Genomic DNA, 25942 nt, shown 5'->3' on the forward strand with positions numbered 1-25942 from the left:
AGAGGAACATTTCTGCAAGGTCCGCACCATACTGCAGAGTAGGAGCTAGCATGTGAGCTAAGAGCTCAGCCTGCAGAGGTGTGCGCTTGAACAGCAATTCAACATCAAGTTTTGAAGCAAAGACATCTGGCTGGGCTGGTGGAGCCGTGCCAGTGTGACCTGGCCTTTTCTCAGCTCCAGCAGTGAATCTCCTCTCTCCACACAGACTTTCTCCACCACTGTAACCAAAAATTGACCTTATTCCTTAGATTGGACTGCCTTCTGCAAGTATGCTCATGGCTGTATCTGGAGCTGTAAAATTAAGTACGGACAATATGCTTTACTGAAAAGGCCAGACATTGGATGCCACATCAACTAGGCAACAAAGCCTGCCTGAAATTATGATCAACAGCCACATGTACAGTAACTCCTGGAGCAACTCAGGACTCACCTCACTGACCACAGCCTTCCTTCTCCACACACACAAAGGGACAGATATTCTGGCAGCCCAGGTGACAACCAGAACTAGCTGGTCTAGGATGTAAAACCAGCTTTCCCAGCAGGCTGCTAGATATTGATGTCACTGTACCTGACTGAGCCAGGCGGTCCTTCGCACTGTGGCACTGTATCTGCTCTATCCTGTTGCACAGCGATGTCACTTTGGTATGTAACCGCTCCAGTTCGTAGGTGGAACAATCCAGCTAAAAGCAAGTGAGAGTCAGCCAAAGCCTTCCAGCAGAACTGCTCACAGACCACTTAAGAGCACTCTAAGCCAAAACTCATCCAACAGAAGGCAATCTACACTAAAACCTGTTTGAAGTTAACACCTGAAATGAGAAGTCTGGAACTGAATTAGGGGGGACAGACATGCAGACTCCCCACTAGCCAGCTAACTGCTGGTTTTATTCCTTCTCTTCCACTTATCTCACCACCATACTACATAAAGCATATCTACAGGAAAGAGCCCACATCTTATTTTGACAGTATCTACCAAATCTCTCTATCTTCAGGGGTGTACCGTATTCTGTTTGTTAGTGTCTGCAAAAGGGAAACATTAACATTAGCACTGATCAGTGAATAAAAGGTTATTCTAAAAGCAAGACTCTGTATGTGCTTCCAAACTGTAGGGAAAAAAAATACAATTTTTTTTTAGTTTGTTACCTGTTGAATCCTATCAAGCGTCTCAATAACACGGATGTAATCTAGGTAGACCAGCCCTGCCACCTCCCAGTCCTGGATGAGTACACTACGCTCTGGAGGGGCGAGACCTTCCAAGAATCCTTTTAAGTACTTGTAGTTTTCATTAATAATAGCATCTAAAGAGAACAAGCATGTCAGTAACAGAACAAAAAAGTTTCTTACAAGTCAGGCACATTGATTGTTAGAGAAAAAGCAACTGACAGACTGCACTCTCAGTCAGTTTTGTAACTCTTTTGACAAGCGTTTCTGGCAATACTTGTATTTATGACCTACAAAAGGCAAGACTACAGCCATTCCATTTCCTAGAGCAGGGACACCCACAGAATCAGGGCTCCAGGAATGCTACCACTGCCTTTGTTCCAAGGCACCCCTGGCACAGCAAGGTGGATGTGCAGAAGGTGAAGCACTGCCCTTATCACGTGCTTGCAGTGAAGAATCATCATGCCAGGTACCACATTTTGAAACAGCCACTCTCTGCAAACCCTGTTGCTAGAAACACAGCCCTACCCCTCTGAATTACTGAATGCCCAATGACTTCTGTTCCTACTGCGTTTGTGTGCTGTTCAAAAGCCAGAATGCAAAAATATTAGGAGAGCAGACTCACCAGAGGCCAAGTGCCTGACAACCAGCTTGTGACACTGGTTCCAGTGCCCAGCCTTGAACAAGAAGAGGGCTTCTTTATGCTTGTCGCCCTCCATCCTTGCTCGAACTGCCTTTGCCTCATGAATCCACTCCGGGGGGACACAGAGCCTCTGTGTCAGAAAAGTCTCCTCGGCCCAAGACTCCGGTGTCTCTGAGAGAACACAATGCCGATTTAGGAGTTCACGCACTGCCTTCTCCCGTATGCTGGGGGGAAGAGAGGACAAGGCATTACTCAAGCAAGCAATCCTGCGTTCTGCACCACGCAGTCCAATACAAGTAGCCAAAGGCTAAACAGCAGGCTGCATAGTATTTATTGGTGACTGCAAAAGCCAGCCTTGTCAGGTCTTGCAAGACTTAGTTTAAGGCAAGCTCTAAAATTTCTTCAGTGCATGTTAACCGCTAAGAACAATGTCATTGCTAGTACCTTGTAATATCTTAAATGTTCTAAGCTTAGAACATTTAAGTATCACCCAGGCCCCTAAAAGTAATATACAGGCTCTATTTGAAGTTATTGGCTGGAAAAAAAAATTCTAATGCAGTGCATTAATGACAGCTGTTTCACAAAAGATGAGTTATTTACAAATTTAAGACAATTTTTTAATTCCCAAGCTTTCCTTTCAAACACACTTGCTTCTGTTCAGCTCCAGCGGGTACAGTTACAGTATTCTAGCATTAATGATGTTTTCAAGGCAAGTTCTTGAATGTAGTAAGCTTGCTGAGCCACAGGCAATATACACAGCTCTAGGTTATCAAAATTACTATGATATCTGCTTCAGTAGCATGGTTCAGGACTTTCAGTCATTACAATACAATGCTATTTAACATCTAATGACATTTAACTAAGCAGAATTATTCATGCCACTTTGTAATCCCAGCACACAATTTTTACAAGTGGCATAAAGATCTCCAGCTGCACAGTTCCAGTTCAATGTGAGAAGCCATGATAATTACAGTGTACAGAGCAGGGCTTTAACACAGGCAACATTATTTTCAAGGCAGAAAAAAAATATTCTTCTACTCACTGTCTATCAGGCTCATGCAGCAGTATAAAAACAGCCCATTTCCAAAGACCTTCACTCTCAAGCTGGGCAGCATAGCTAGCATTCAGCACTCCTTGACTCTGCTTGGATAGATGGGTGTAATTCAGAGCTCTGAGCACTTCCCACAGGTGCCAACTGAGACGATAGTCCAGAGGGTCAGATGTTATACTCCTGGGATCAAGCAGCTGGTCAAGATCATAGTGCCTGTAGGGAAAAATATTTGCAATATAAATAGCTAATTGTGTCCACATAACAAAATCAGACACTCACTGCTACCTAGTTCTTTCCCTTCACCCACCTCCAATTATTGTGTATGTGACTTACACCAGTGTGGGGGTTTGGGGTTTTTGTTTTGTTTTTAAAAGACAGGAGCAACTCTTGAAATCTTTTTGCTCTTCTTTTGAGTCTGCATCCAGACTGTCACAATCTTTTATTTTGTATGTGGCTCTCCTACAGATTTCTTGATGCCTTCAAAAAAGGTAACTACAGTGCAGCATGCTCACTGCATTCTCCAGGCATAGAAATCGTAAGAAAATAACACAAGTGTGCGCCACAATTGAAGTTTCATCATCTATACCATCACCAGCAGTTGCAGTGTTGTTGCCCCATTCTGTAAGGGTGTACACGCAAGGCAGACTTTTGACTGCTCTAAGTGGTTCACTAAACACTGAAGCTGCTTTCATACCCCTGGTTTGGGAATTCAAGAAGTCTGATCAAGATTTTTCTAAATAGTTTTTGAACTATTTACCCATTTACCTGTCACTGTAGAGCTTTAACAAATGGAAACAGACATCTCTCAGAGGTCTTCCCGCATTATCGTCTTCTTCAATTACACAACCAGAATCTTCTAGGTAAGGAGGCAGAGGACAGCATGCGTATTTCTCACACTCTGGCGTTTTCTAAACAAAAAAAAATTTAACAGTCAGTTTAAAAGACAGTACTCTGAACAAAGCTGCATTCTGCATTCCAAACAGCTCAGCACACTCATGAGCATGCTCTCTGCTTTGAAGCAGAGGGCACAGCCTACCACACCTGTGGTTAAAACTTAAGCAACTATATACTAGCATGATGCTAAGAAGGAAAAAAAACCACCCAACACCCTAAACCCAAAATGTTTCAGCAGGCTCAATTTGATCTCACCCTGAGCTCTCAAAAGCCACTGTGTGGAGGTATAGTTAGCTCTCTCACACAACCTGTATTCCTGAACAATTTTATAGCTGGAAAACCACATACGTCTCAATCAAACGGAAGAGCGCATCCCTGCAAGCTTTCCCTCCCTCTATAGCTAAGCAGAGTCTGGACAGTTAAGTAAGCAGCACTGAACGCCCTGAATCACCAAGTACAGGGTACTGAGCCGCCAGAAAACTGTTCTTTTGTACCATCTAGCCAGGATGAATCACCAAAATCCTCAACATTTTCACTGCTAGTAGGAACGCTAGATATGCATTTGGGAGAGCATTCCACATTCTGCTGGCTTCCAGTTATTAGCCCTCTTAGACAAAGTTCTGAAAACGAGATGTATCTACTTCTCTACATCATCAGGCTGCAGCGAGACCACCCCCACATTCTAACCTAATAGCATTACCTTAACTTTAAGTCACGATAAAACTAAAGCTTGGTATTTTGAAGTGATGAACACTTTATACTGACACACTACGTACAAAGGTAACACGAAATAGTCTTGCAGCATTAAACTTGCATAGATTAGAAGTTACTAGACTTGATGCTGTGCTTGGGCATACGGATCCAGGGCTGAAGTACCTTTAGTTAAATGATTAAACACTTTTTTCAACAGAGCCCTTTGCCTGTCTGTATACAGAGGCTGACAGCTCTACAGCAACAAACAAGGCTTTGCATAATGCATGTACCCACATACTGTCTGTAAGGCAGTTTGCTGTAGAAATAGCAAGCGTAACAAACTGTATAGCTCAGCAAAGACCCTTTTAGAAGTGAGGTAGCTGAGTATCAGTCATCACACTGGGAAAACCGACTGGCTACCTAGCTCAAATGGCCTTCCTGCTGCTGGCCACTACCCATCTTCCCAATTGCCTAGCCATCAAACACCTGGAAGCACTCAGTCAGTGGGAGATATGCTTCAAATAAGTTGCCACAACATCCTAAAGAGCAGATCCTAAGGTTCTGAAGTGAATAGAACAGGGGTCCTCAAACTTTTTAAACAGGGGGCCGGCACGCGGATGAAGTGGCAGGAAGTCATTTGCAGCTGCTTGGTTCCTCCCCCCCCCCCCAACCTCCAGCGGGGGGGGGGGGGGTGGTGGTGGTGGTGTGTGTCTGTAAATACCAGGGGCCAGATTGAGGACCCTGGGGGGCCGTAGTTTGAGGACTCCTGGACTAGAATTATCAACCCAGTGCTTTATTCCCATTCCAGTGGGGGAAAGAACATTCCTATCTAAGTGAACTGCTGCAAAAACTCATTGTTAAAGCTAGTGAAGGAATCTGACGCCGTAACAACTGAAATAATGAACCCATATGCAATTCCGTACGCAGTACCTCCACAGTGATTCTTGATTGCTCACAGAAGTCTCAGTGGAGCATCAGTCAATTGTACCGAGTAAGATCTCCTTTCACCCAGGCACAACTGACCTACCTGAAAGGCTGACTCATACATTGCAAGTGCCTTGGAAATAGAAGCTGTTGGAGGAAGGAGGTACCAGAGGTGGACAGCCATGCAACGCTTCCAGTCTAGCAGTGAACACACATTGATACTTATTGTCTCTGATAACTGCCACACCTAAAGAAACAAATAAGTTCAGTCAAACTTAGCACACAATGGTCAGTACATTCCAGACATACCACAGTAAGAGGCTACATCGGTGAAAAAAACATGCATCACCACGTTGTACCACTTTCCTGCTGTGCACCTTGTGCTGTGGTTGAGTGCTACAGCTGTCAAGAAGGGGAAGTCAAGTCAATGACAAGACAGCCGAGTAACAACTTACAGGCTTCCCTGCAAGCAGGGCAAAGATGCGCAATCTCTCTTCCTGGATGAAGCAGTCTGCCTGCAGCCTGTGCCAGTCCACCAGCTGCATGGTGAGGAGGTCCCGGATGGGCTGGCTGCCTGCCAGTTGGGAAAGGAGCAGAGCAAGCCTGTGGTCACCTGGAACAGGGGACAAGAGCACATCAGACAAATCCTCCCACCTACCAGTGCCACAGCTATCCGTTTCAGAGTTGTGCAGCTGTAGGCTGATCAAAGTGCCTCACAATTGGTTCCTTGTACACAATTTCTTATTAAATAACCCACTACATAAACACCTGCTAGAACGGGGCCCATGGGGAGAAGACAAAAGAATGGGAAGCACAGAGTCCCCAGAGGAAGCAAACAGAAAAGATGTAAGCCAACATAAAAGACCAAGATGAAACTAGCCATCAGGCTCTGAAAAATATACATTTTTTAAACAAGTGTAACCAATTAACAGAAACTCAATTAAAAAGAACATTAAGAAAAATTCAAAAGGAGATACAATGCAAAAAAAGAGTTCCAAATGCAGTACAGCATCACTTCGTAACTGTAGGAGAGCTGACAAGTAAGCCAGTGTAAATGTGACCATGTACTCAAGCAGCAAGTAGACCCGTCAACCCCCCCCACTTAGTCACTGCCTGACAAGGGAAAACTCTGTTCTCTAAGTGGCCGCTCCCCAAAGTTTAAATCCTCTTTATTCCCTTCCTCTTCCCTGCAAAAAGCTGAAAGACTTAAACATCTTACCTGACTGCTGTGCCAGCCTGCAAGCTTCACCAATTCTCTTCCCAGTAAGGCAGCTGAACACAGCCTCTATGTGATTACCGTGTCGGGACAAAGAGACTTCCTCCTCAATTCGTCCTGCAGCAGTCTCCGACAGCCAGCGAGAGAAGGCTTTTCTGCGCTCCAGTGCCAGGATGTACTCACTGGGTTCCTCCAAGTTGGCCTCTAACTCTTTCAGGTTCCCCCAGATTGCTTCACATAAAGTCCATGCCAAGCACCAGTGCTTCACAATAGCTGTCAGAACAGAGTTACTTGGTCATCAGGAGTGAAAACATACAGAAGAGTATTTAGAGGTCTCAAGGAAAGACTATAAGCATAACCTTGCAGGGTATCTTAAAGCATATCCTACTGTTACAAGTTGATGCAGTAAGTCAGCTAGCTCCTCAAATGCCATGAACCATGTTTATGCTTCTAGGAAGAATGCTGAGGTACAGTCCATTTTTCTGTTTTATTCACATTTCACTGCTCTGTTGCAATCCGAAATTAATCTGAATTGGACAGCTTTCCAGATTGACTATCACCACTGTGAAAAGAATTATTCTATACTCACTTTCTGTCAAAGCGGTGTCCTCGGATGCCTTCCTAACCCAGTGAGCGTAGTCATGAATAGCAGAAACTCCTGGGTTGGGTGCTAGAAGAGGACAGTGCTCATCCATGTGGACAGTACTGTGTTTCAGCTTTATCTCCAGAGGGATGAGATACAGCTGTTTGTCTCTGTCCACCTTCTGTTGTTCTAAGCTCAACTTCTCCACATGAACCTTGAAAGAGGATTCCAAGAGTCTGGCAGAAAAAAAAAAAAAAAAAAGATAAAACCAGCTAGCAACATTCTGAATTGTTCTCCATGCAAGTGAACAGCACCCATCATGGAGCAGCTGCATTGTGCAGCTTGTCCTAACTTTAACATGGTTAACAGTAAGATGTACGATTCCAATGTCAACAGCCAGGTATGAAAAACCTGGTTACACAGTCTGGGACTTAGAATCAGACTTTGGCTAATAAATCTCACTGAACTGGGTGCTTCAAGCTCTCAAAAGGCAATTAGCACACCTTACCATACCCCAGTACATTCTGTGAGAGCACCTCATTCTCTCAGCAAGTTGGATACACTGGAGAACATCTCAAGAAGGTTCTTGGAAGACTTACATGGCAGAACATCTAGCTGTATTCCAGCCAAGTTTAGGTACACAGTTACACAATCCAAGACAGACCTCTATACTGCTTTATACACAAGCAGAACTGAAGGGGCCTGAGAATTCAGAATCTAAAGAAGAGATTTCTTAGGTAGGTCAGATTCTCAGGGAGAATCAGTAGCAGATCAGAAGCCTCCTGGACAACAATTTTAAACTTGCTCACTTAAACCTTTTGCTGGATGACTGTGCTATTTACTTGTTCAAAAAAAGTAACTACTCTTACTATGCATTATTCCAGATCTTTTGACATACAGATTTTTGTGAAGTAGTAACCTGAAGGAAATCTCCATGGCTAACAATGATCTTGCACCACTTCTGCATAACAGAAGGACGATCAAACTACAATCAGGATTTTTTTTAAACACAGAGAGAGAGCAGGGCAGAACCATCCTGAAGGAAACCACTACTCACGATTTTGGGGCAACAGGAGTTGGCAGGAATCCATATTCCACAGACTCACACTGAAGATCTTCCATTTCATTTGATCCACTCAATTGATCTCCACAATTGACAAGTGTCCAGTTGGGTCCCCAACCAACACGAAATGAGCGCCCCATGAAGAGTGCCATATCCATCAGCAGCTTCCCTTTTCCGTAGGTGATGGACTTTTCCAGAGGTACAAGCCCCTGCTGCCTGCGGACGCCAACTGTTTTTACCTGTACCTCAGGGACCGACAGAGGTACAGAGAACACAGATGCTAATGGAGAAGTCGCTGACCAAACGGCAATGGAAGGGGAACTGCTCAAAGTCCTTGGCCCCTTGAAATCTTGCAGAGCACCACTTGGTGGTTGGAAAGCTAGATTAGCAAATTTGGATTGCAGCAACCCACCAGCTACAAGGAAGAAGCAGGAAGAACGTTTAAATGAATGGGATATTCCCTTTTCAGCAGTACATTTCTAGGCTTCTTTTAAAAGTTATTTTGGGGGGGGGGGGGTTTAAAAGGTATTTCAGTACTTCTTGAGCAGCCAGTGAAAACATCTGCTGTGGTTTGTGACGGTAACAGCTAGCTAAGTATGATTATTTGCAGCACTAAGGACCACTAACCCCACCTTGCATAGCCTAATCTGCATTATCAAAATGCAAGCACGTAGTATTACACCAAGAATAGTACAGGTACAGTCTCACCCCAAAATGTGCCATTTCCAAAGAAGTCCCTAATTTCAGAAAGAGCTTGAGATGCTACACAGGTAGGGGAAAAAAAAAAGAAAAAAAAAGAGCAAGAACAGCAGTGCAAGCACTAAGGTCAGAGAAAGAGGTGAGGAAGTGCTTCAGGCACTGGAGCAGGTATTTGGCCTGCAGCCCTTGGGAGAGGGCTCATGCGGGAGCCTGGGGGGCTGGGGGGGGTGGGGGGTGTAGGGGGATGGGGGGGGGGGGCAGGGGTGTGTGAAACTGAAGGAAGGAGCAGCAGAGAGGATCTGCTATGGACCCCATGCCCCACCCCCCTGCCCTGCCAGGGTCGGGAGGAAATAAAAGAGTCAAGAATGAAGACGGGTCTGGGAACGGAGGACAGGGTATGAAAGTGTCATTTCAATTTTTCTTTGTTCCTCACTACCCCAGCCTATTTTAACTAGCAATAAATCAATTTTACTCAAGTCAAGTCTGCTTATTAGGCACTCTCACAAGTAAAACCATCTCCCTGTCTTTATCTTAATCCATGAGCTTTTTTCATTTGATTTTCTTCTCCCATTCTGTTGAGGAGGGGGAGCAAAAGTGCAGCTAGGCAGGCACCTGGCTGCTGACCAATCCTAACACCACAGCACACAACTCTTCTGCCATATGTTCAGCCAGTGACAGAACTTTGCCTGTTGAATATTAGAATTAAACTTTTATTTCATGCAACGTGTGGTTTCTCACAATACCGGAGTATCTTTTCTGTCCTTGTGATTTTGAAATAGGGAGCCTCGGAGAACAGATCTCTTGTGAAGTATCCATTTTTACAGGTTGTTTCCCAGGATAATGATCCAGGATTAAATCTACGTCGTCTTCATCGGCAAGCAAAGAAGCTTTCATAATCTAAAAAGGTAAGCCAAACCTGCGCATCAGCAACCACTCTCAAAGCAGTAGCTAACTGATCTAACCAATCCTTCCCAATCCAAGTAACACGTACATGTTCCACATGACCAAACAATACATTCATGCTACAAATATTTCAAGCAGCAGTGAAGGCACACAGTTCAGGAGTACCAAAAGCAAGCTCGTCAATTGATTATAAACTCTGACGAACTACTGGGTAAATCAGTGTCACAGTACTTGTTAGGGATGGGTGTGAAGTCCTAAAAATCACAGAAGGGTTTGGGTTGGAAGGGACCTTCAAAACCAGCCAGTCCCACCCCCCGCCAGGGGCAGGGCCCCCTCCCCCCAGCCCAGGCTGCTCCCAGCCCCGTCCAGCCTGGCCTTGAGCCCTGCCAGGGATGGGGCACCCACAGCTGCTCTGGGCAGCCTGGGCCAGCGCCTCGCCGCCCTCACGGGGAAGGGTTTCTTCCTCATGTCCAACCTAAATCTCCCCTCTCTCAGCTTCAAGCCATTCCCCCCTGTCCCACCACTCCCTGCCCTTGCCCAAAGCCCCTCCCCAGCTTTCCTGTCGGCCCCTCCAGGCACTGGGAGCTGCTCTAAGGTCTCCCCGCAGCCTTCTCCTCCCCAGGCTGCACAGCCCCAGCTCTCCCAGCCTGTCCCCACAGCAGAGGGGCTCCAGCCCTCTGACCAGCTCCGTGGCCTCCTCTGGACTTGCTCCACAGGTGCATGATCATCTTATGTTGGGGACGCCAGAGCTGGATGCAGTGCTCTCCTACTACTACTAAAATAATCACATTTTCTTAGATCTAGCTCTGTCTACTTGTTTTTCAGCTTACATAATAACTTTAGGACTACTTCTTCCTTACAAACTAAAAATACAGGTAGAAACCAACAAGTGTTCAAGGTACTATCCTTTCACCAAACACACACACCAACACTAAAACCCAAATCAAGACCACATTTCCTATTACCTTGCTGTCCACAAACTGGGCCCAAGGCAGTCCTGTCTGGGTATCGGTTTAGCCAATCATACTGTCCATACTTCAGATTTTAGAATTCTAAATTATAGCATTAAGATGAGTAAGCTTTTCTTGCCTATGAAGATTCAGCACAGAAGTCTCACATGCAAGTTTTAATCATACTACAGGTGTGATGTAGTTTTTTCACAAGTTGGTAGATAAATACACTTAGGGAGGCAAACTGAGAAGTCAGTGATCAATACTACCAAGTCCTCTCTTTCAGAAAGAGAGGAAAAGGCAAGACACTCACCTGCAACACATGGGGGTTAATACCCAGGGTTGACACAATGTGAGTCGAAGCAGGCACTGCCCCCTGCTCTTCTATCACATTATCTTCTGCAATGGGCTCCTGGGTGATGTCTGCCATATCACTGTCCAGTTCCACAACCCTGCCCAGCTGCTCCATTTCTGGGGTCTGCAGACGTATACAGAGGCCATGTCAGACAACCACAGATTGCAACAGTTTGCCAAGAAGTATATTTAATAGTTCCAACAATCACCTGCAAATGGAGTGGAGCACACCCTTGCTTGTGTCAAGACTCCATAATAAGTTTAGAGATGACTATATATAACCTATTCCCATTTTCTTCAGAGTTGTAATGTAACAGTGCAAGTTAAAGTGAAGAAGTCACAGTTTAGTGATGCCCTCCTGAAGTTTACCACGTTCTGCCATTCAGTTCAAGAAATTATTCTTCAGTTTTCCATTTTTTACATGACCAACAAAAAGGAAGAGATTTTTGTTCCTGCCTTCCTCCCCTTCTCCCTCAAAATGCTACCACACAAAGAAGAGTTTTGTGCGCCTGTGTTCAATCTAGGACATTTTAGATTATTGACAACCACTTTAAAAGCAGCAATCCTCCAACATTAACACGTGGTACCACTGGTGGCTGATGAGCATATGAGTCACTGTAATATATGTTTTATTTCCCCAGCTGTGACATAGTACAAATTAAAACCATTGACTCTATATTCCACAAAGCACTTAACAGAAGTTTTAAGTGGACATGAGCCCCCTGCAAAATAATGTAAGGCTGGGTCACAGAGCATGTGTGTGCACACATATACATAAAATTACTTTAAGATTTTAAACTATCACTGCACTGTAAATTTTTGGGGTTTTTCCAATGATACTCTATTTATCACTAGCACATCAGCAGTCAGAAGGTTAAAATATAGTAGTTCTCTTCCAATCTGCAGCTACACTTCTCATCTCTACTGCTAGTCTGAGGCAGGAGGAAGAATTAATTTTATGATTTTCCTGAAGGCATCACCTTTGCGATGAGCCTGAGGTGAGCTTTATACACCTTCAATCACTTAAGACAACTTGAACTCACACTCCAGGCAGGGCGAGAAAATGTTCAGCCAGTACAAACAATGAGCAGACATCAGAAATTAACTCCGAGCACTGCCATCACCTCTTTCTGCCCAGCTTGCTGACTATGGTGTCAGCAGTCAGCTCCTACCTGGTACATGGAGCATGACAGAGCACTGCAACCCATTCACTCTGTCAGCTCTGCTAACAAACTGATAGGACAAAAACCCCTGGAGAATGCCACTCAGCACTGCTACTGTGCAGCTAACAGGCCACTCCAAAAGAAGCACCTGGCCCAGGAGTCATTTGCCTGTGCCACATTAGCTGAATGCCTCTCAGGTGGCTCCTGGTAAGCTCTAACCACCACCCCTATCTCCAGTCCACTGGTTTTGCTCCAGTCTAACCATCCCCTGTTGCTTAGACACGAGTGTCCTGTGAAAGATTCATGCTTACAGCTTACTTGGTTTGCAGAAGCAACAACGTACAGACTATGGAAGCAATGCATATATATGAGCAAGGGAACCATGGCAGGCAGTGCACTGGAAATAATGCTAAAGAACTTAAGAGCATATTCAAATGGCTGCTTCTTAGCTCATTAGAATCAGCCAAGAAATGCGATGAAGGTTATCAGATGAGGCAGATTAGACTAGGGGGTCTGTAAAGATAGAACCTAATGGCAGACATGGAAGGAGCATTAGCTAGTGGTATCTGAGCATGCCTACAGTATGAGGAACAGATTTACAAGTCAAAATATGGTTACAAGCACAGAAGTTTCACTACCCCCTTCATTGTGCTTTAATGCAGCCAGGTCCTTGGTGTAACTATTTCCTGTGGACCTTGCAACATTAATAAATTCATTAATATTCAAGCTAGCAAGGGAAGAGAAAGAAATTCTAAGTCTAGATCCTAAATGCTTCCCTCTGATCAAATAGTATTATTTGCAGATGCTTTACACACCAGGAGTTTGACAAGTTCTTAAGTCATGCTATGCTGTTTCCCAGGGGTTTAAGAGACAGCTAGATGGTTTTCCTATTTTTAAAACCAAAACCCTTAGCTAGTAATATGCAAATGAAAGAGGTTAATTAACTTGGAGAATTTTTTGCTAAGTACATTTCAATCTGTAAGACAGGTCTGAATAAGTCACACATATTCCCAGTATTTCCGACAGCTTAAAATATCAGTTCTGGTCCCCATTAATCTGACGAAGCAGCAAAAAGGGAAACTGAAAGGTAGCACATGCAGGCAAGTCTGTCAGACAACCATGCATTCCTCTCAAAATGCAAATACTTAAGGAATCTACTTTATGACAGCAGGATGAACAGCAGGTTTTAATTAGTCAGTGAGCCAGGAGGAGCAACAAAGCAGCAGCTGTACACAACCTTGGGATTCTCCAAAGCAGAATCCACAGAAGAGGTGGCAGCTCATCTAATGTGACACTACAGCAGGATGTGCTTGGCTTAAAGAGCAGGCTGCACTGTTACTGTTTGTGTGGGGATCAGGACTCATGCCACTGGGATCCTGAAATGCACCAGTGCTGGCTGTACCGAAGGGCATTTAGGTGAATCGCTGCTGCCAGAACTCCACTTTAGGCCCCTCTATCCTGCATGACAGCCTGACACGGCGGAGATGGAATGGCTTAGGTATTTCTACAAAGGTTGTAACTAGATCACAGACTATCTAAGACCAAAAGCAATTCCTGGTTGCATTAATGTTTTCCTACCACAGAAGTAATGAAATTGTGATTTGTTGTAAAAGAATTCTTACTGCTTGTTATCTTCTGACACGAAAAACAGACCCTTGTCCACAATCACAGAATGACAGAATGGTTTGGGCTGGAAGGGACCTTCAAGACCAGCCAGTCCCACCCCCCGCCAGGGGCAGGGCCCCCTCCCCCCAGCCCAGGCTGCTCCCAGCCTCATCCAGTCTGGCCTTGAGCCCTGCCAGGGATGGGGCACCTGGGCCAGCACCTCACCACCGTCACAGCACAGAACTTCTTCCTAACACTTAAACTAAATCTCCCCTCTCTCACCTTAAAAACACTGTCCCTTGTCCTATCACTATATGGCCACAGCCACTGGCTAATGAAGGGAAGTGATACTACAACCATCTCCTGGTTTTGAAAAGACTAAACCCAGTACACAAAAACCTGTTCAACCTATCTGCGTGTTAAGCTGTTTTTCATGCTTTGACTCCAGAGATCCAGAAATAAAACCATCCTCTGCTTCCCCATGATACAGAACACCATGAACTCTGGCCACATGCCAGGCAGCACCTTGGCACACAACCAATGCCTCTGTGAGGTACAAGCTTAGAGATCGCCTTTCACTGCAGTCACTGATTACTGAAGGGTAAAACAGAAAGCCTGCTTGTGCACTGCAACAAAAACCTCCCAGCACATCCTATCCAGCTGCTAAACACCATCTGCTCAGCCCTCCTGCACACTAACTACCAAAGGTTTACTCGCAAAACTAGGCAATCGAGAACCCCGTTCTCGAAAAAAAAAAAAGTAATCTGCTCTCTATACCTGCTTTCTGTTTTAAGAAAAGTTACTTGAAAGAGCTGTAGGTAGTTCACAAATGTTTACCACTAACACCCACATAAAGAGTATGTCCTATCCCATCAATGACAGGACACCTTCCCAATAGGCTGTTTTTTCACCCACAATGAAGTAGCTCCTGATTTAGCTTGGCAATATCCATACTAATTACATTTGAAAAACACAAGTCTATCAGCTGTGATTACAGTAACCTTCAAAACCATGTAAAATAATTTTTTAAAATGAAATTAACATTAAACTTCAAGGGGTTACCAATGAGCTGGATAAAATGCTACCTTCCCTGTGTAAGGCAGAAGCATACCGCTGAGGAGGTTTCACAGAGCTTTAGAAGCAGTCACATCCAGCCCAAATAAGTTTAAAAAGCCAGCATATAATCAGCCTTGAAAAAGTAATTTTAAATTTCTTGAAATATAAAGCACATTCTTGAAATATAAAGCATACAGTCTTGCATACTAGATGACGGTAAAGTCAAATTAATGCACAATATCATTCTCAAGGCAGGCAGCACAAGGCGTTACCATTATATAGCATATATTCAATATTCACAAAAACAAGTTTTCTTCCCTAAGTGGTGCAAATATGCTGAACTCCGTCTAGACCAGAATTTTAACAAGAAGTGTTTAAAGCCTTCCCATCCCCCACACATCCTCAGTATGAAATGTCAAGTTATCTTAATGAAAAAGAACACGCAAACACTCATCAGGAGGTCAGAAGAGCTACCAAGTTTGTGTGAGTTTGTGTAAGGTTTTGCTCTTCAACTTCCAGGCTATTTGTTACTTCAAGAACCACTCCCTAGGCACCAGCTGCTCTAAAAAGGAATTAATAAAATGAAATTTTAATTCAGTCCTCCTCCCACCTGAGATGGAGGTGTTGGCTTGCCATTCAGGGTCATTTGCTGGGGTGGCAGATGCCCTGGAGGCAGCACAGATGTGGTTTTTAACTTCTTTGTGTCCACTTTTGAAGGATGCTCTTCCTCTTCCTCATCTGAATCCTGCAAGCCGTACTTCGAAAAGTGTGCCACCTGTGTAACGAGAAGGGCAGATGTGTCATACCTGGGAAGAGGTATTTCAGGCATCCATGTCTGAAAAGCCTGAGCAACAAGCTGGTTTAACTGTTCGCCTTACACAGCAGTTGTGGCACCCCAAATTCACCTTTTGTATAGACCAAGAACATCTGCTGTATGCAAGTCTTAAGACAAAGTTTTGGTCAGTTTGATGAGGACAGATTGCACTACAGCTGAAGGACTTGAGAGTTTACAGAAATTTAGCAAAGTTGTTTGAATTCCAAGTTCTCAGGAGAGTCTAACTTCAGACTACTTCTGATATTCTTGGAAATCACTTTACAACTAGAACAAAAATGTTACCTTAAACACCCAGGATCCAGTCTCTGGGCGATATTCCTTGAATCGAGCGCCTTGCTTCCGAGATACAGACTCCAGTCTACCTTCATAATTCATCTCTGCCAGTCGTTCAGGGCTTTTTATCAGGCAACGAGATGTTTTATCTGTAGGCCAGACTCCATCTAATGTAACTTCAGCTCGTCTGTTAAAGACAAGAAGAAAGTGTTAAGAGATTACAAGGTTTTGAGGCAGAGCTATTAAGGCAGGCATACAGGAGCTGAGAATTGAGCATGTGGGCTCAAACCAGCTTGTAAACCCAATTTCTGGATCAGAAACTTGCAGGTATCTAGTAACTGCATAATGCTGGAATCTGAATGCACACCTCAGATTTAGATTTCTTGGTAGCTGCCTGCACATGTAGTAGATAATCAGTGTTATAATTCTACCCTTCCTAGCCACTGTCCCCACACAGTAAGTATTTTAAAATTACCTATTTAAACCTTCACCGATAGGTGGCTTTCTCTCATCATCAGGGTAAACAATAACTTCTTTTCTACGGATGTGCACAATGTCATCCAGATTCAAGTTAGTTAGATTTACTTCCCCTTCAAAGTAGATCGATCCGTAGCCTGTAAAAGAAACCAAAACATCACTATTTTGTCCATGAAAGAAAACTGCATGCCAGAGAAGCTATGTTCCTGCTATACTCCTTTTTCCCCATCTTACCACCTCACTGTCATCTCTCCGAACAAAGTACAACTGCCATGTGAAAATGCTGAAGATGTTATTTTTAAGCCAATTCTTTTGCACAGAAAGCTTGTTATCATTCAGCTATTCATACTGCCTACACAAATACTATGGGTGCCCTCAGCTTTATAACCTATTTAGAGCAATTTTTTAAAGAAAAACAGTATATACCAGGGGTCCTTAAACTTTTTAAACAGGGGGCTGGCGCACAGATGAAGGGGCAGGCAGTCATCTGCAGCTGTTTAGTTTCCCCCCCCAACGGGGGGGTCAGGGGGGTCTGTAAATACCGGGGGCCAGACTGAGGACCCTGGGGGGCCATATCCAGCCCACGGGCTGTAGGTTGAGGACCCCTGGTATATACCATATAATTCTTTAAATTTTTAATTTCCCCCCCAAAAAACCCAGCAGAGAATATAGTTTGGGCTGAAGGCTCTTCACTAGAGCTCAGTCAGCTCCAGCATAGATCACAACTAAAAAGAAGCAACAACAATCAGGTTTGCATCAATGCTCCAGCAAGTTTGGATTTCACAGCAAGCATCTTTAAAGCAGGAAGTGCTTCCGTTCTTTTCATATTCATATTCAAGCTTCCTAAGTCATCCCATAACAGAGGTTGTTAGTGCTACCAATCCAAACTATGACAAGACTTTGATGCAAGTTGTTCACAATGTTCACAATGTAGGGGCACTGTTTATAATCATACTGAGGGCACAGAACCCAGGTTCAGATTCCATAGCTTTTAAGTTCAGCTTTAAGCAGCTAGAAAAACTGTACGTGCTCACCTTTGCGGCCTATGGTGAAGTCTGTCACAATACATTCATTTTTGTCGTTGGTAAATCTAGCTAGCTCCTCCATGGAGGGGATGGTGTAGTACCCAGCTCTTGTGAGAAGAATTCCTACAACAGAAAATTCATTGAGAACTGAGCCGGCAGCAAGCTTGCAGCTTTAACATTTCAAGAGTTTCAGTCCATTTCTTCTGCAAGCCTGAACAACTGAAGGTCTCAAACTGAGAATCAGTGCAACAAAAGCAAATGAGAGAAATCAAAATCCCTTAATTCCACAGCCTTCATAGCAGATTTAAGACAACTGCTATGCCAGGTTTTTCCAACCTAACAACCTGTCGTCAGAGATCAGTAGCAGGTGTGTAGGTCAGAAGACAAATGCAAACATCTACAGCAATATTTGACAGAAGCACTCTCACAGCTTCAATAATGTGGGAGTTCAGGCACCGGCTGGCCAAGATGCAGCACCTTTTCCATTTAACAGCTGCCAATCTTTTTTCATCTATTAATTTATCTAATGATCTTCAAAATCCACAAAAGCTTCTTGCATCTACAAAATGTCTGAAGACATTTATTTTGAACATGTCACCTGCTACTTTCATTACATGCCACATATTACCTGAAAGGAGGAACAAGTCTCTTACTCTTCACCTTCTCCAGTTCACTCCTGAGTTTAAAATATTCTAATATACACTCCTATCTCTTCAACAACTATAAAGTCTTAACTGAGAGAAAGGTGCTCAAGACCCCTCATCACATCTTCACACTTCTCCACCTTTTTCAGTTTTACAAACCCTGTGACCAGAATTGGGAGTACTGAAAATACACACACAATGGTCCTCTAGAGACACAACCACGTTCTATGGCCCATTCTTTTCCTGGCAAACTCTACAGTCCAGTTTGCATGTTGATAGCTACCAAGCATTAGATTTCTAAGTTTAAGATCTTGCTAATGAATGATAGTCAACTCAGTGTACTACTGCAGAATAATTAGATTGGGTCCTCTTTCTCCTTCTCATGCACCTCACTACCCCAATCTAATATAAAACTGAGCAATGCAATTTAAACGTTCATTGACTCAGCAGAAAAAAATTTCTGTACTAGGTAGGAAACTGAGAAGCAAGACCTGTATTCAGAAGAAAAGAGAAAGGAATTTAAAAGAAGCTGAGGGTCTGAAACAGTAAAAGAATTTCAACGAAGCATGCATGAAAAGCTGTCAGGAGCTACACATCTACTCCCCTCCACCCTCCCCCCCAAGCCTAACCTGCAGGATGCAGATGATGCACAGTTTCAGGCTCTTCTTCACGGTCATCCTGAAGAGAATCATCATGAAACGAGGCATCCTCACTACTGCCTTCCAGACCGTTCCGCAAGGCCACCCGCATATTCAGAGCCACAATGGTGTCATCAAAATTGTTCTGGTGTTTGTGCACAGTGTTCTCTGGAGTCTGTGGGATGGGCTTCGCAATGGGGTTAGTGTAAAACCTCGTCACTTCATGATGATCCTCCTCCTCCTCTCGCTCACCATCTTGTCTGTGGTTTTCATCAGGAGGTACTGACAAAAAGAACCTGAAGAAATAATGCATAAAGTTGAGTTATTTAGTTCCAAGGGTCTTACGTCAACATTAAAATTCAGGTCTCTTTTCATATAAAAAGTAAAGAGAACCACCACATGACTCTGCAGAGTCAGCAGACCAAGGGAAGCAATTACTCCCTTTCACTCTGCCCTTGTTAGACAACCTCTACGATTTTGCCTCTAATCTGGGCTCCCACTACACGAAAGACAGCGGTAAGATCAGAAGCAGGGTACCATGATAGCTGGGGGACTAAAGCATATGCCCTGTGAGGAAAGCTTGAGTGAAATGGGTTGCTCAGTCTGGAGAAAAGACTTGCAAGTTGGGGTGTAATAACACCCTTCCAACATCAAAGACAAAATTCAGGCTCTCCACAGATATGCATGGCAGGAGGATGAGAAAACTGTCAAATTAAAACAGCGAAATCAATAAGGACAGTCAAGCACTGGAACAGAGACCCACAGAGGCTGCAGAGTCTCTACCCATGGAGGTGTGAGACCCCCAACTGGACAAAGCTGCCTAGAGACACTGTAGATGCCCCATTGCTGGAAGTGTTCAAGGCCAGACTGGACGGGGCTTGGAGCAACCAGGTCTAGGGGAAGGTGTTCCTGCCTGTGGCAGGGGGGTTGGAACTAGATTATTTTTACAGTCCCTTCCAACTCAAATTCTATGAAAGTCCACAACAACGAGGTGTTAATTCAGTGTTGAGACTGCTTGACGAACAGAGACTGCCCCCCCCAAGGTCACTCCACTTCTGATTGATTCAATGAATTGTGAACCGGGCTGATACACTTTTAAGCCCAAAATACACAGTTTTACAAGAATGGGATGATTAAGTCTTGCAAGCATCATGATCAAATCAAACTTGAGAACACTATTGTGACAGTCACTCCAAAACACCAGCTTCAGAGAGCTGGCTGTTGTACCTGGCTGCTGGCAACAGCTATCAAATGCCTCTGCCCCATTACAAACTACCTAAATCAGGTCTAAGGTGATCAGAAACAAGGTTGCCCACTCCCATCATCAGTTCTTACTTGTACTAGCTTTCAATAAAATCAAAGTGTTGAGCTCGTCAGGAATTTTTCCAGCTTGATTAAAAGAAAACCAAACCGAAACCCCAGTTCATCTGAAATATGGCCACAGATTATTTTTTTTTTAGGGGAGATGGGTATTCTAACTTCTGCGAGAAGAGACTGTCTTAGAGATTCCTCATTTTAATATGCAGAAGATACATTACTACTATGAGACTCCTGGATCAGTGGAGCTTCCCTACAATTCCCATGTTACTGAGGACCAAACACAAGGAGAGGCTCCTCTCACTTCAGGGTCAGTTTTACTGCTTCCCTCAAGAAATGCCCTAGCTTCTTGCTACAGGGAATGAAGAGAGACCTATCCAAAAAGTAATTCCCCTTTGAAGTCCTGATTTTGGACGGAATGTATTGGTATGTGACCACACAGGAAAAATATGTGGCTAGATTATGAGGAAATGAATCTCACAACAGGTCAAGTTGCTTCCAATGAACATTTAAGACTACATCCCTGAAAATAACTACCTATTCTATTAATAATAATTTAGAGACAGGCATAACCAGTTTGCATTTCTCGTGAAGTATAAACATCTGCATGATGAATCAACATACCTATCTCCATTCTCTGGATACTCTGATGGAGAAGCCAGGTCTTCATTTTCACGATTGACAGGGGAGAACAGATCACTACTGCTGAGATTCTTCAAAACCAACTTTTTGATGCTCTTCCTAAAAAAAAGAAAAAATAAAACCAACAATGAAGAGAAATTTGAATATATCCACTGCATAAATATATATTCCATGCTTAATTCACATGCTCCAGTGACCAGACACCAGCTGTGTAAGCCGTGTTCCCACACTCACGACATATGAAGTCTTCTGTAAGAGCACTGCAGTAGCTGAGATACTACAACTTTTTTTGGAATTCTATCGGAGGCTTTGGTTTATGAGTAAGTGTAAAAAGCACAGGTCACTGAAAGCTTCAAAACCCAAGTTCAGTAAACCACAGTATTATCCGTTTTGCGAAACGGCTTCTCCAGCAGAAGCACAGAATCCTGCAACAAAAGTCTGGCCCACAGATGCAGTTTCTTCTTTACTACAGCGTCACGTTAAAACCAAATCCATGGCCAGGCTAGGGTTCACTGCCTGCAATCTGAAGATCACTGAATATCTATGCCAATTACACCCAAAAAAGGCCAAGTATTCCCATGTTCTGATCATTTGATGTTTTTCAATAAAACACTTGAGTAAATCCATGCTCTGCCCCCTCTCCCTGGAAAGTGAACAGATTGTTCAGGCTAAATTACAGACAAAAAGTTTACAAAAGTTACAAGATATTTTCTAAAAGCCTGTGCTTACAGAAACTTTAAATGACGGACACCTTTCTCCAAAGCTTTTTGTTGATCATTTTGAACTAAACTCAAGCTTTCTAAACCCCTTTTCAATTTTATTGCCACAGATGCTCTTGAAGACTGAAATCAAAAGCTTCAGTAGGGTAAATTGACATCATCGTTATTTATTACTCACAGAAACATCTGGGTAACTGAAACAGAACCAGTGCTAGGCTATGAAAATGCCAGAAATCTGCCTTCATTCTGGCTGCATTAGCAAACCTAACAACACTTCTATTTCAGAAGCAGGAAGCATTACACCATACAAGCTTTCCTTGTAATAGTTCCTAATTGACTTTATAGGAGCTTTGCTCCAATCATGGGATGACCTCATTTTACAGCTTATTTAGCCTAACAGTTTAAGCTGAGCATTTTTATCTCCTCTACTGAAAACAGTTCTGTTCAAGTTTTATATAAAATTTGTTATTGCTACTCATATTTGAATCAGGCCACAAAACACTCATTGAATTTAAGACACTATACAAGAGATTACTTAATCTGATCAGAAGATTCTTCCACCACCTCCTCCCTCCAACATATACAAAAGAAAAACTAACTTTGGCATGAAAGCACCATTGGATAGGGATGGCTCATCATCATCAAGACCATCAAAGAGATGGGATTTAGCAGAGCCGGCTGACTGCAGAGCTTTTGGTCGTACTCTGGTTGCTGGACGTGGAGTCAGTTTGTAGTGGGTGGGTGTTGTCAAGGCCTTCTGAGCTGCTGGGTTAGTGGGTTTCAGCCTCTGTAACAAAGAGATGCAGAACTGGAGTTTTCATACCATGTACCATTAGGGTTCACAAACAGCGAGAGGGCCTGCTTTAAGGTTATTAAGTCAAGGACCTTTTAAATGCAAATACGTGAAGGAGGAAGCCATAAACAAAACCAGACAAAGCTAGCTGACAACAGCTAAGGGAAGCAACACCAGAGACCAGAAGTTTCCAGTCAGTCAGGAGTGGCCGTTCAGAACCTACAAGCATATCTTTGCAGAAGGCCAATGCGGACCTCCTGTCCAGACTGAGTGAATGTGGGGACAGACCAGGGGTGTGGGCTCCCCAGGGCTCTGCTGCCACCAGCTAGAGCGAGAGGAAACCTCAGCATCTGGAACAGATGTGGGTGTCTGCTCAAGCCCCTGGGATGGGACCAGTGCATGTCCCAGGCATAGCTACTGCAGGGACAACTACTGTGAGTGAAAGATTGTGCAACATCCACTGAGAAAGACCACAACACTGTCTGGCCCATGTGCCTGGGCCACCCAGCTGGTGGCAGAAAGGGGTAGACAGAGCACCCACATCGTCCCTGAACCTCCTGTGCGTGGAGGTGCATGTGTGTAGTTCACTAGCAAGCGTCAAGATGGACTGGCCTGCAAGTAGGAGACCCTGGGTCCTGGCAGGGATACCACAAGCAGAGGACTCATGCCGGTATAGAGGGATTTGTGCGTACAGGGTGCCTACAACACAAGTGTGAGTGCACACGCTTTTTGCGGCAAGCATCAAGCTGGACCAGCCTGCTCTGTGGAACTAGGAAGAGGGCTCAAGATCTGGGCAGGGCTATCAGATGGACAGAGAGGCCACGCTAACAATCAAGGGATTCATGTACATGCAGGTGAGCCTAGAGAACATGGCCATGTGTGCTTTTACCAGGGAGCTTCATTAGCCAAAGGGGAGGAAGAGGATGTGGGTGTATATGCTTATATTTTATGGTATTCCTAGCAGTTATACATGGGGACTTAAGGTAGTGCCTTGCCCGTGGCTGCGCTGCCAGCTGTGCCAGTGCACTCTGTGCATCTGGGATACATGGCCCAGCTCCACAACTGACTATGCTGGCAAATGGGAAAGCAATAGCCACATCCATCAGCCTGAGAAGGAGACCCCTGGGTCTCTAGGCAGACCATGCCTGGCTCCAGTGTCCGGGCAGGAAAAATCTCTAACCCAGGAATTTGCCCAGGGGCAGCAGCCACTTAGATCCTCCCTTAAATTTGAAGTCTGAAGACTATTCATTTTGTTGCCTAATAAAACAAGCCAACAGGGTATGGTTTATCAGAGACTGACAAAGTGTCATAAGTAAAGCTCAAGCTTAGCACTAAAAATATTGTAACCAGAGGCATTTACCCATTTTTACTCTCAATTAGCAGCACTGAGCATAACAAGAACTACTCCATAGTGAAGGCTTCGATGCACTCAAAGGCAATAAATGCAAAGCCACAGCACAAGCAGTTTGCATCCTGGAGAGCATAAAAAGCCACTGCACCAGTATGAGTATACAGATGGCAACTTATTTTGCTGCTCATTGTGTACTTAAGTGAAGAAAGTGAGCGCAAGATACAAAGTTATTTCAAATCTCACGCAAAAAATGAGTTTATGTTTATGTGCACTTACCTCTTCTTTCTTCTTTGGGTCTGACATAGGGTTTCTGAAGAGCGGAGAATCTCCAAAGGGTGAATACGTCAAGCTATTGAGATGCTGCTGAAGGACTGCCTGCTGGGCAGCTGATGCATTTGGGTCTGTCAGTGCTGTAAGAAGAGTATCATTTTTTAGTTTTAACAGCTTTACTAATAGAACCAAGGTAGGTGGAAAAGATATCCTTCCAATCAGAGGATCTCCTCATATGAACTCAAACTTCTATACGAACTTCAGCATTTCTTTCCCTTGATCTTCAGTCACCATTGCAGCGGCAGTTTAAAGGAAGAAATCAGACTGTATTCCTCCATTAGAATTTGCAACCACATTCCATAAGCTTTTACTGGTGAAAAGCCGGGGGCATGGAGAGCTACACATCAGTAGAATGAGCCTGGCCTGCCAAAGCCTTTAACTAATACATTTGATTTCTGAAACATTTTCCTAGAGCGAGGGAAGTATTTCATGCAAAATTTTTACATTCCTGCTACAGCAATCAAACTTACAGGTCTAGAGTACTCTCTACAACAACGGCCTCTTAATTTTTTCTTTCCCCATCTTCTAGCATCTAATCTTAATTCCCATAAAACGCTCTAAGTGTTCACACTACAAAGCATTTGAGCAAATCTAAAGAAGCTTATTTCTAATCCCAAGAAAACCAGATTGCATGCATGCATTCCTGATGAACAACAAAACCACTCCCAGAGAAACAACAGACAAAGTCTGCAAGTCAGCCAAGACGACAGTTTGAGACAACTGGTTCTTTATCAGATCAAAATCTGGTTTCACCGAGCCAATGATAGCCAGTGAGACCCTTCCCTAAACTGCCCCACTGCAGCTGTTGCCTACAGAAAGGAAAACTTGGATCCTCTATAGTGTTACACCAAGGGAGGCTCAAGCATAAGAAGCACAGAAAGACTGCAACACACTGATGAGAGAATTTCATCATGCAAGAAGGTACTCTCTTCAAACACATTTTGGCTGTTATCACTAGTATATGTGGTTACTTTGATGGGTGTTCACAGGATCATGGAACAGTGAAGCGGGACACACCTCTGAAGGTCAACTTGTTCCAAGCCCCCTGCTGAAACAGGGTCATCTGTGCCAGGGCTTGGGCACCCTCACAGAGAAAAGTGTTTCCTGATGTTCAGAGGGACCCTCCTGTGTTCCAGCATGTGCCCATGGCTTCTGGTCCTGCACAGGGTTCAACTGGGGAGAGCCTGACCCCACCCTCTTGGCACCTGCCTGCAGGTCTTGTTATGTGTGGATGAGATCCTTCCAAATTGTCTCTTCTCCAGGCTGAAGAGCCCCAGGTCTTTCAGCCATTCCTCACAGCAGAGATGCTCTAGCCTCTCCATGGCCTTTCATTGGACTCTCTCCAGTATGTGTGAGAGTTACATACTGGCAAGCCCAGCATTGGACCCAGCACTCTTGATGGAGCCTCACCAGTGCTGAGCAGAGCTGAGAAAACACCTCCCTCCTCATAGTGCAGCACAGGGCACTGCTGGCCACCCTTACCACAGGGGCACATTGTTGGCTTATGGCCAACTGTGCTCAGCAGGACCCCCCCCCCCCTCTCTGCCAAGCTGCTCTCCAGCTAGGCAGCCTCAGCCTGTGCTGGTGCCTGGGCTTGTTCCTCCCCAGGAGAAGGACTTTGCATTTCTCATTGAATTTCACAAGGCTCCTGTCAGCCCACTTCTCCATCCTGCCAAGGTCCATCTGGATGGCAGCACAACCCTTGGGCAAATCAGCCACCCCTACTCTTCCTTTTGTCACTTACAGAAGCCCTCCTTGTTGCCTTTAACATCCCTGGCCAAATTAAGTTCCAGCTGGGCTGTGGCTTTCCTAAACCCATCCCCGCATGCTCAGACCATGTCTCTGTATTCTTCCCAGACTCCCTGCCCCCGCTTCCACCTCCTGTATGTTTCCTTTTTGTGTTTGAGCTTTACTAGGAGCTCCTCATTCATCCATGCAGGCCG

The 25942-nt window shown here is 44.3% G+C and overlaps 1 protein-coding gene across 11 annotated transcripts in view; it reads right to left on the reverse strand.

Annotated features, from left to right (window-relative positions):
• The window catches only part of NUP98 (nucleoporin 98 and 96 precursor), a 41459-nt gene that overhangs the window by 514 nt on the left and 15003 nt on the right, over window positions 1-25942 (reverse strand). For all 11 annotated transcript variants that reach the window (XM_037378287.1, XM_037378297.1, XM_037378296.1 and 8 more), the window contains 20 exons: window positions 23946-24079; window positions 22125-22312; window positions 20789-20905; window positions 18839-19143; window positions 17575-17688; window positions 16539-16677; window positions 16073-16250; window positions 15566-15730; window positions 11091-11255; window positions 9668-9821; window positions 8220-8640; window positions 7169-7398; window positions 6583-6852; window positions 5819-5976; window positions 5467-5610; window positions 3618-3760; window positions 2844-3065; window positions 1784-2025; window positions 1141-1295; window positions 569-680 (listed from right to left, as the gene is read on the reverse strand). In XM_037378287.1, coding sequence (XP_037234184.1) covers window positions 569-680; window positions 1141-1295; window positions 1784-2025; window positions 2844-3065; window positions 3618-3760; window positions 5467-5610; window positions 5819-5976; window positions 6583-6852; window positions 7169-7398; window positions 8220-8640; window positions 9668-9821; window positions 11091-11255; window positions 15566-15730; window positions 16073-16250; window positions 16539-16677; window positions 17575-17688; window positions 18839-19143; window positions 20789-20905; window positions 22125-22312; window positions 23946-24079 — 3756 coding nt within the window. The remainder of the gene's footprint in view (window positions 1-568; window positions 681-1140; window positions 1296-1783; window positions 2026-2843; window positions 3066-3617; window positions 3761-5466; window positions 5611-5818; window positions 5977-6582; window positions 6853-7168; window positions 7399-8219; window positions 8641-9667; window positions 9822-11090; window positions 11256-15565; window positions 15731-16072; window positions 16251-16538; window positions 16678-17574; window positions 17689-18838; window positions 19144-20788; window positions 20906-22124; window positions 22313-23945; window positions 24080-25942) is intronic.

The sequence above is a fragment of the Falco rusticolus genome, chromosome 2 (assembly GCF_015220075.1).
Source record: "Falco rusticolus isolate bFalRus1 chromosome 2, bFalRus1.pri, whole genome shotgun sequence".
Lineage (NCBI taxonomy): Eukaryota > Metazoa > Chordata > Aves > Falconiformes > Falconidae > Falco > Falco rusticolus.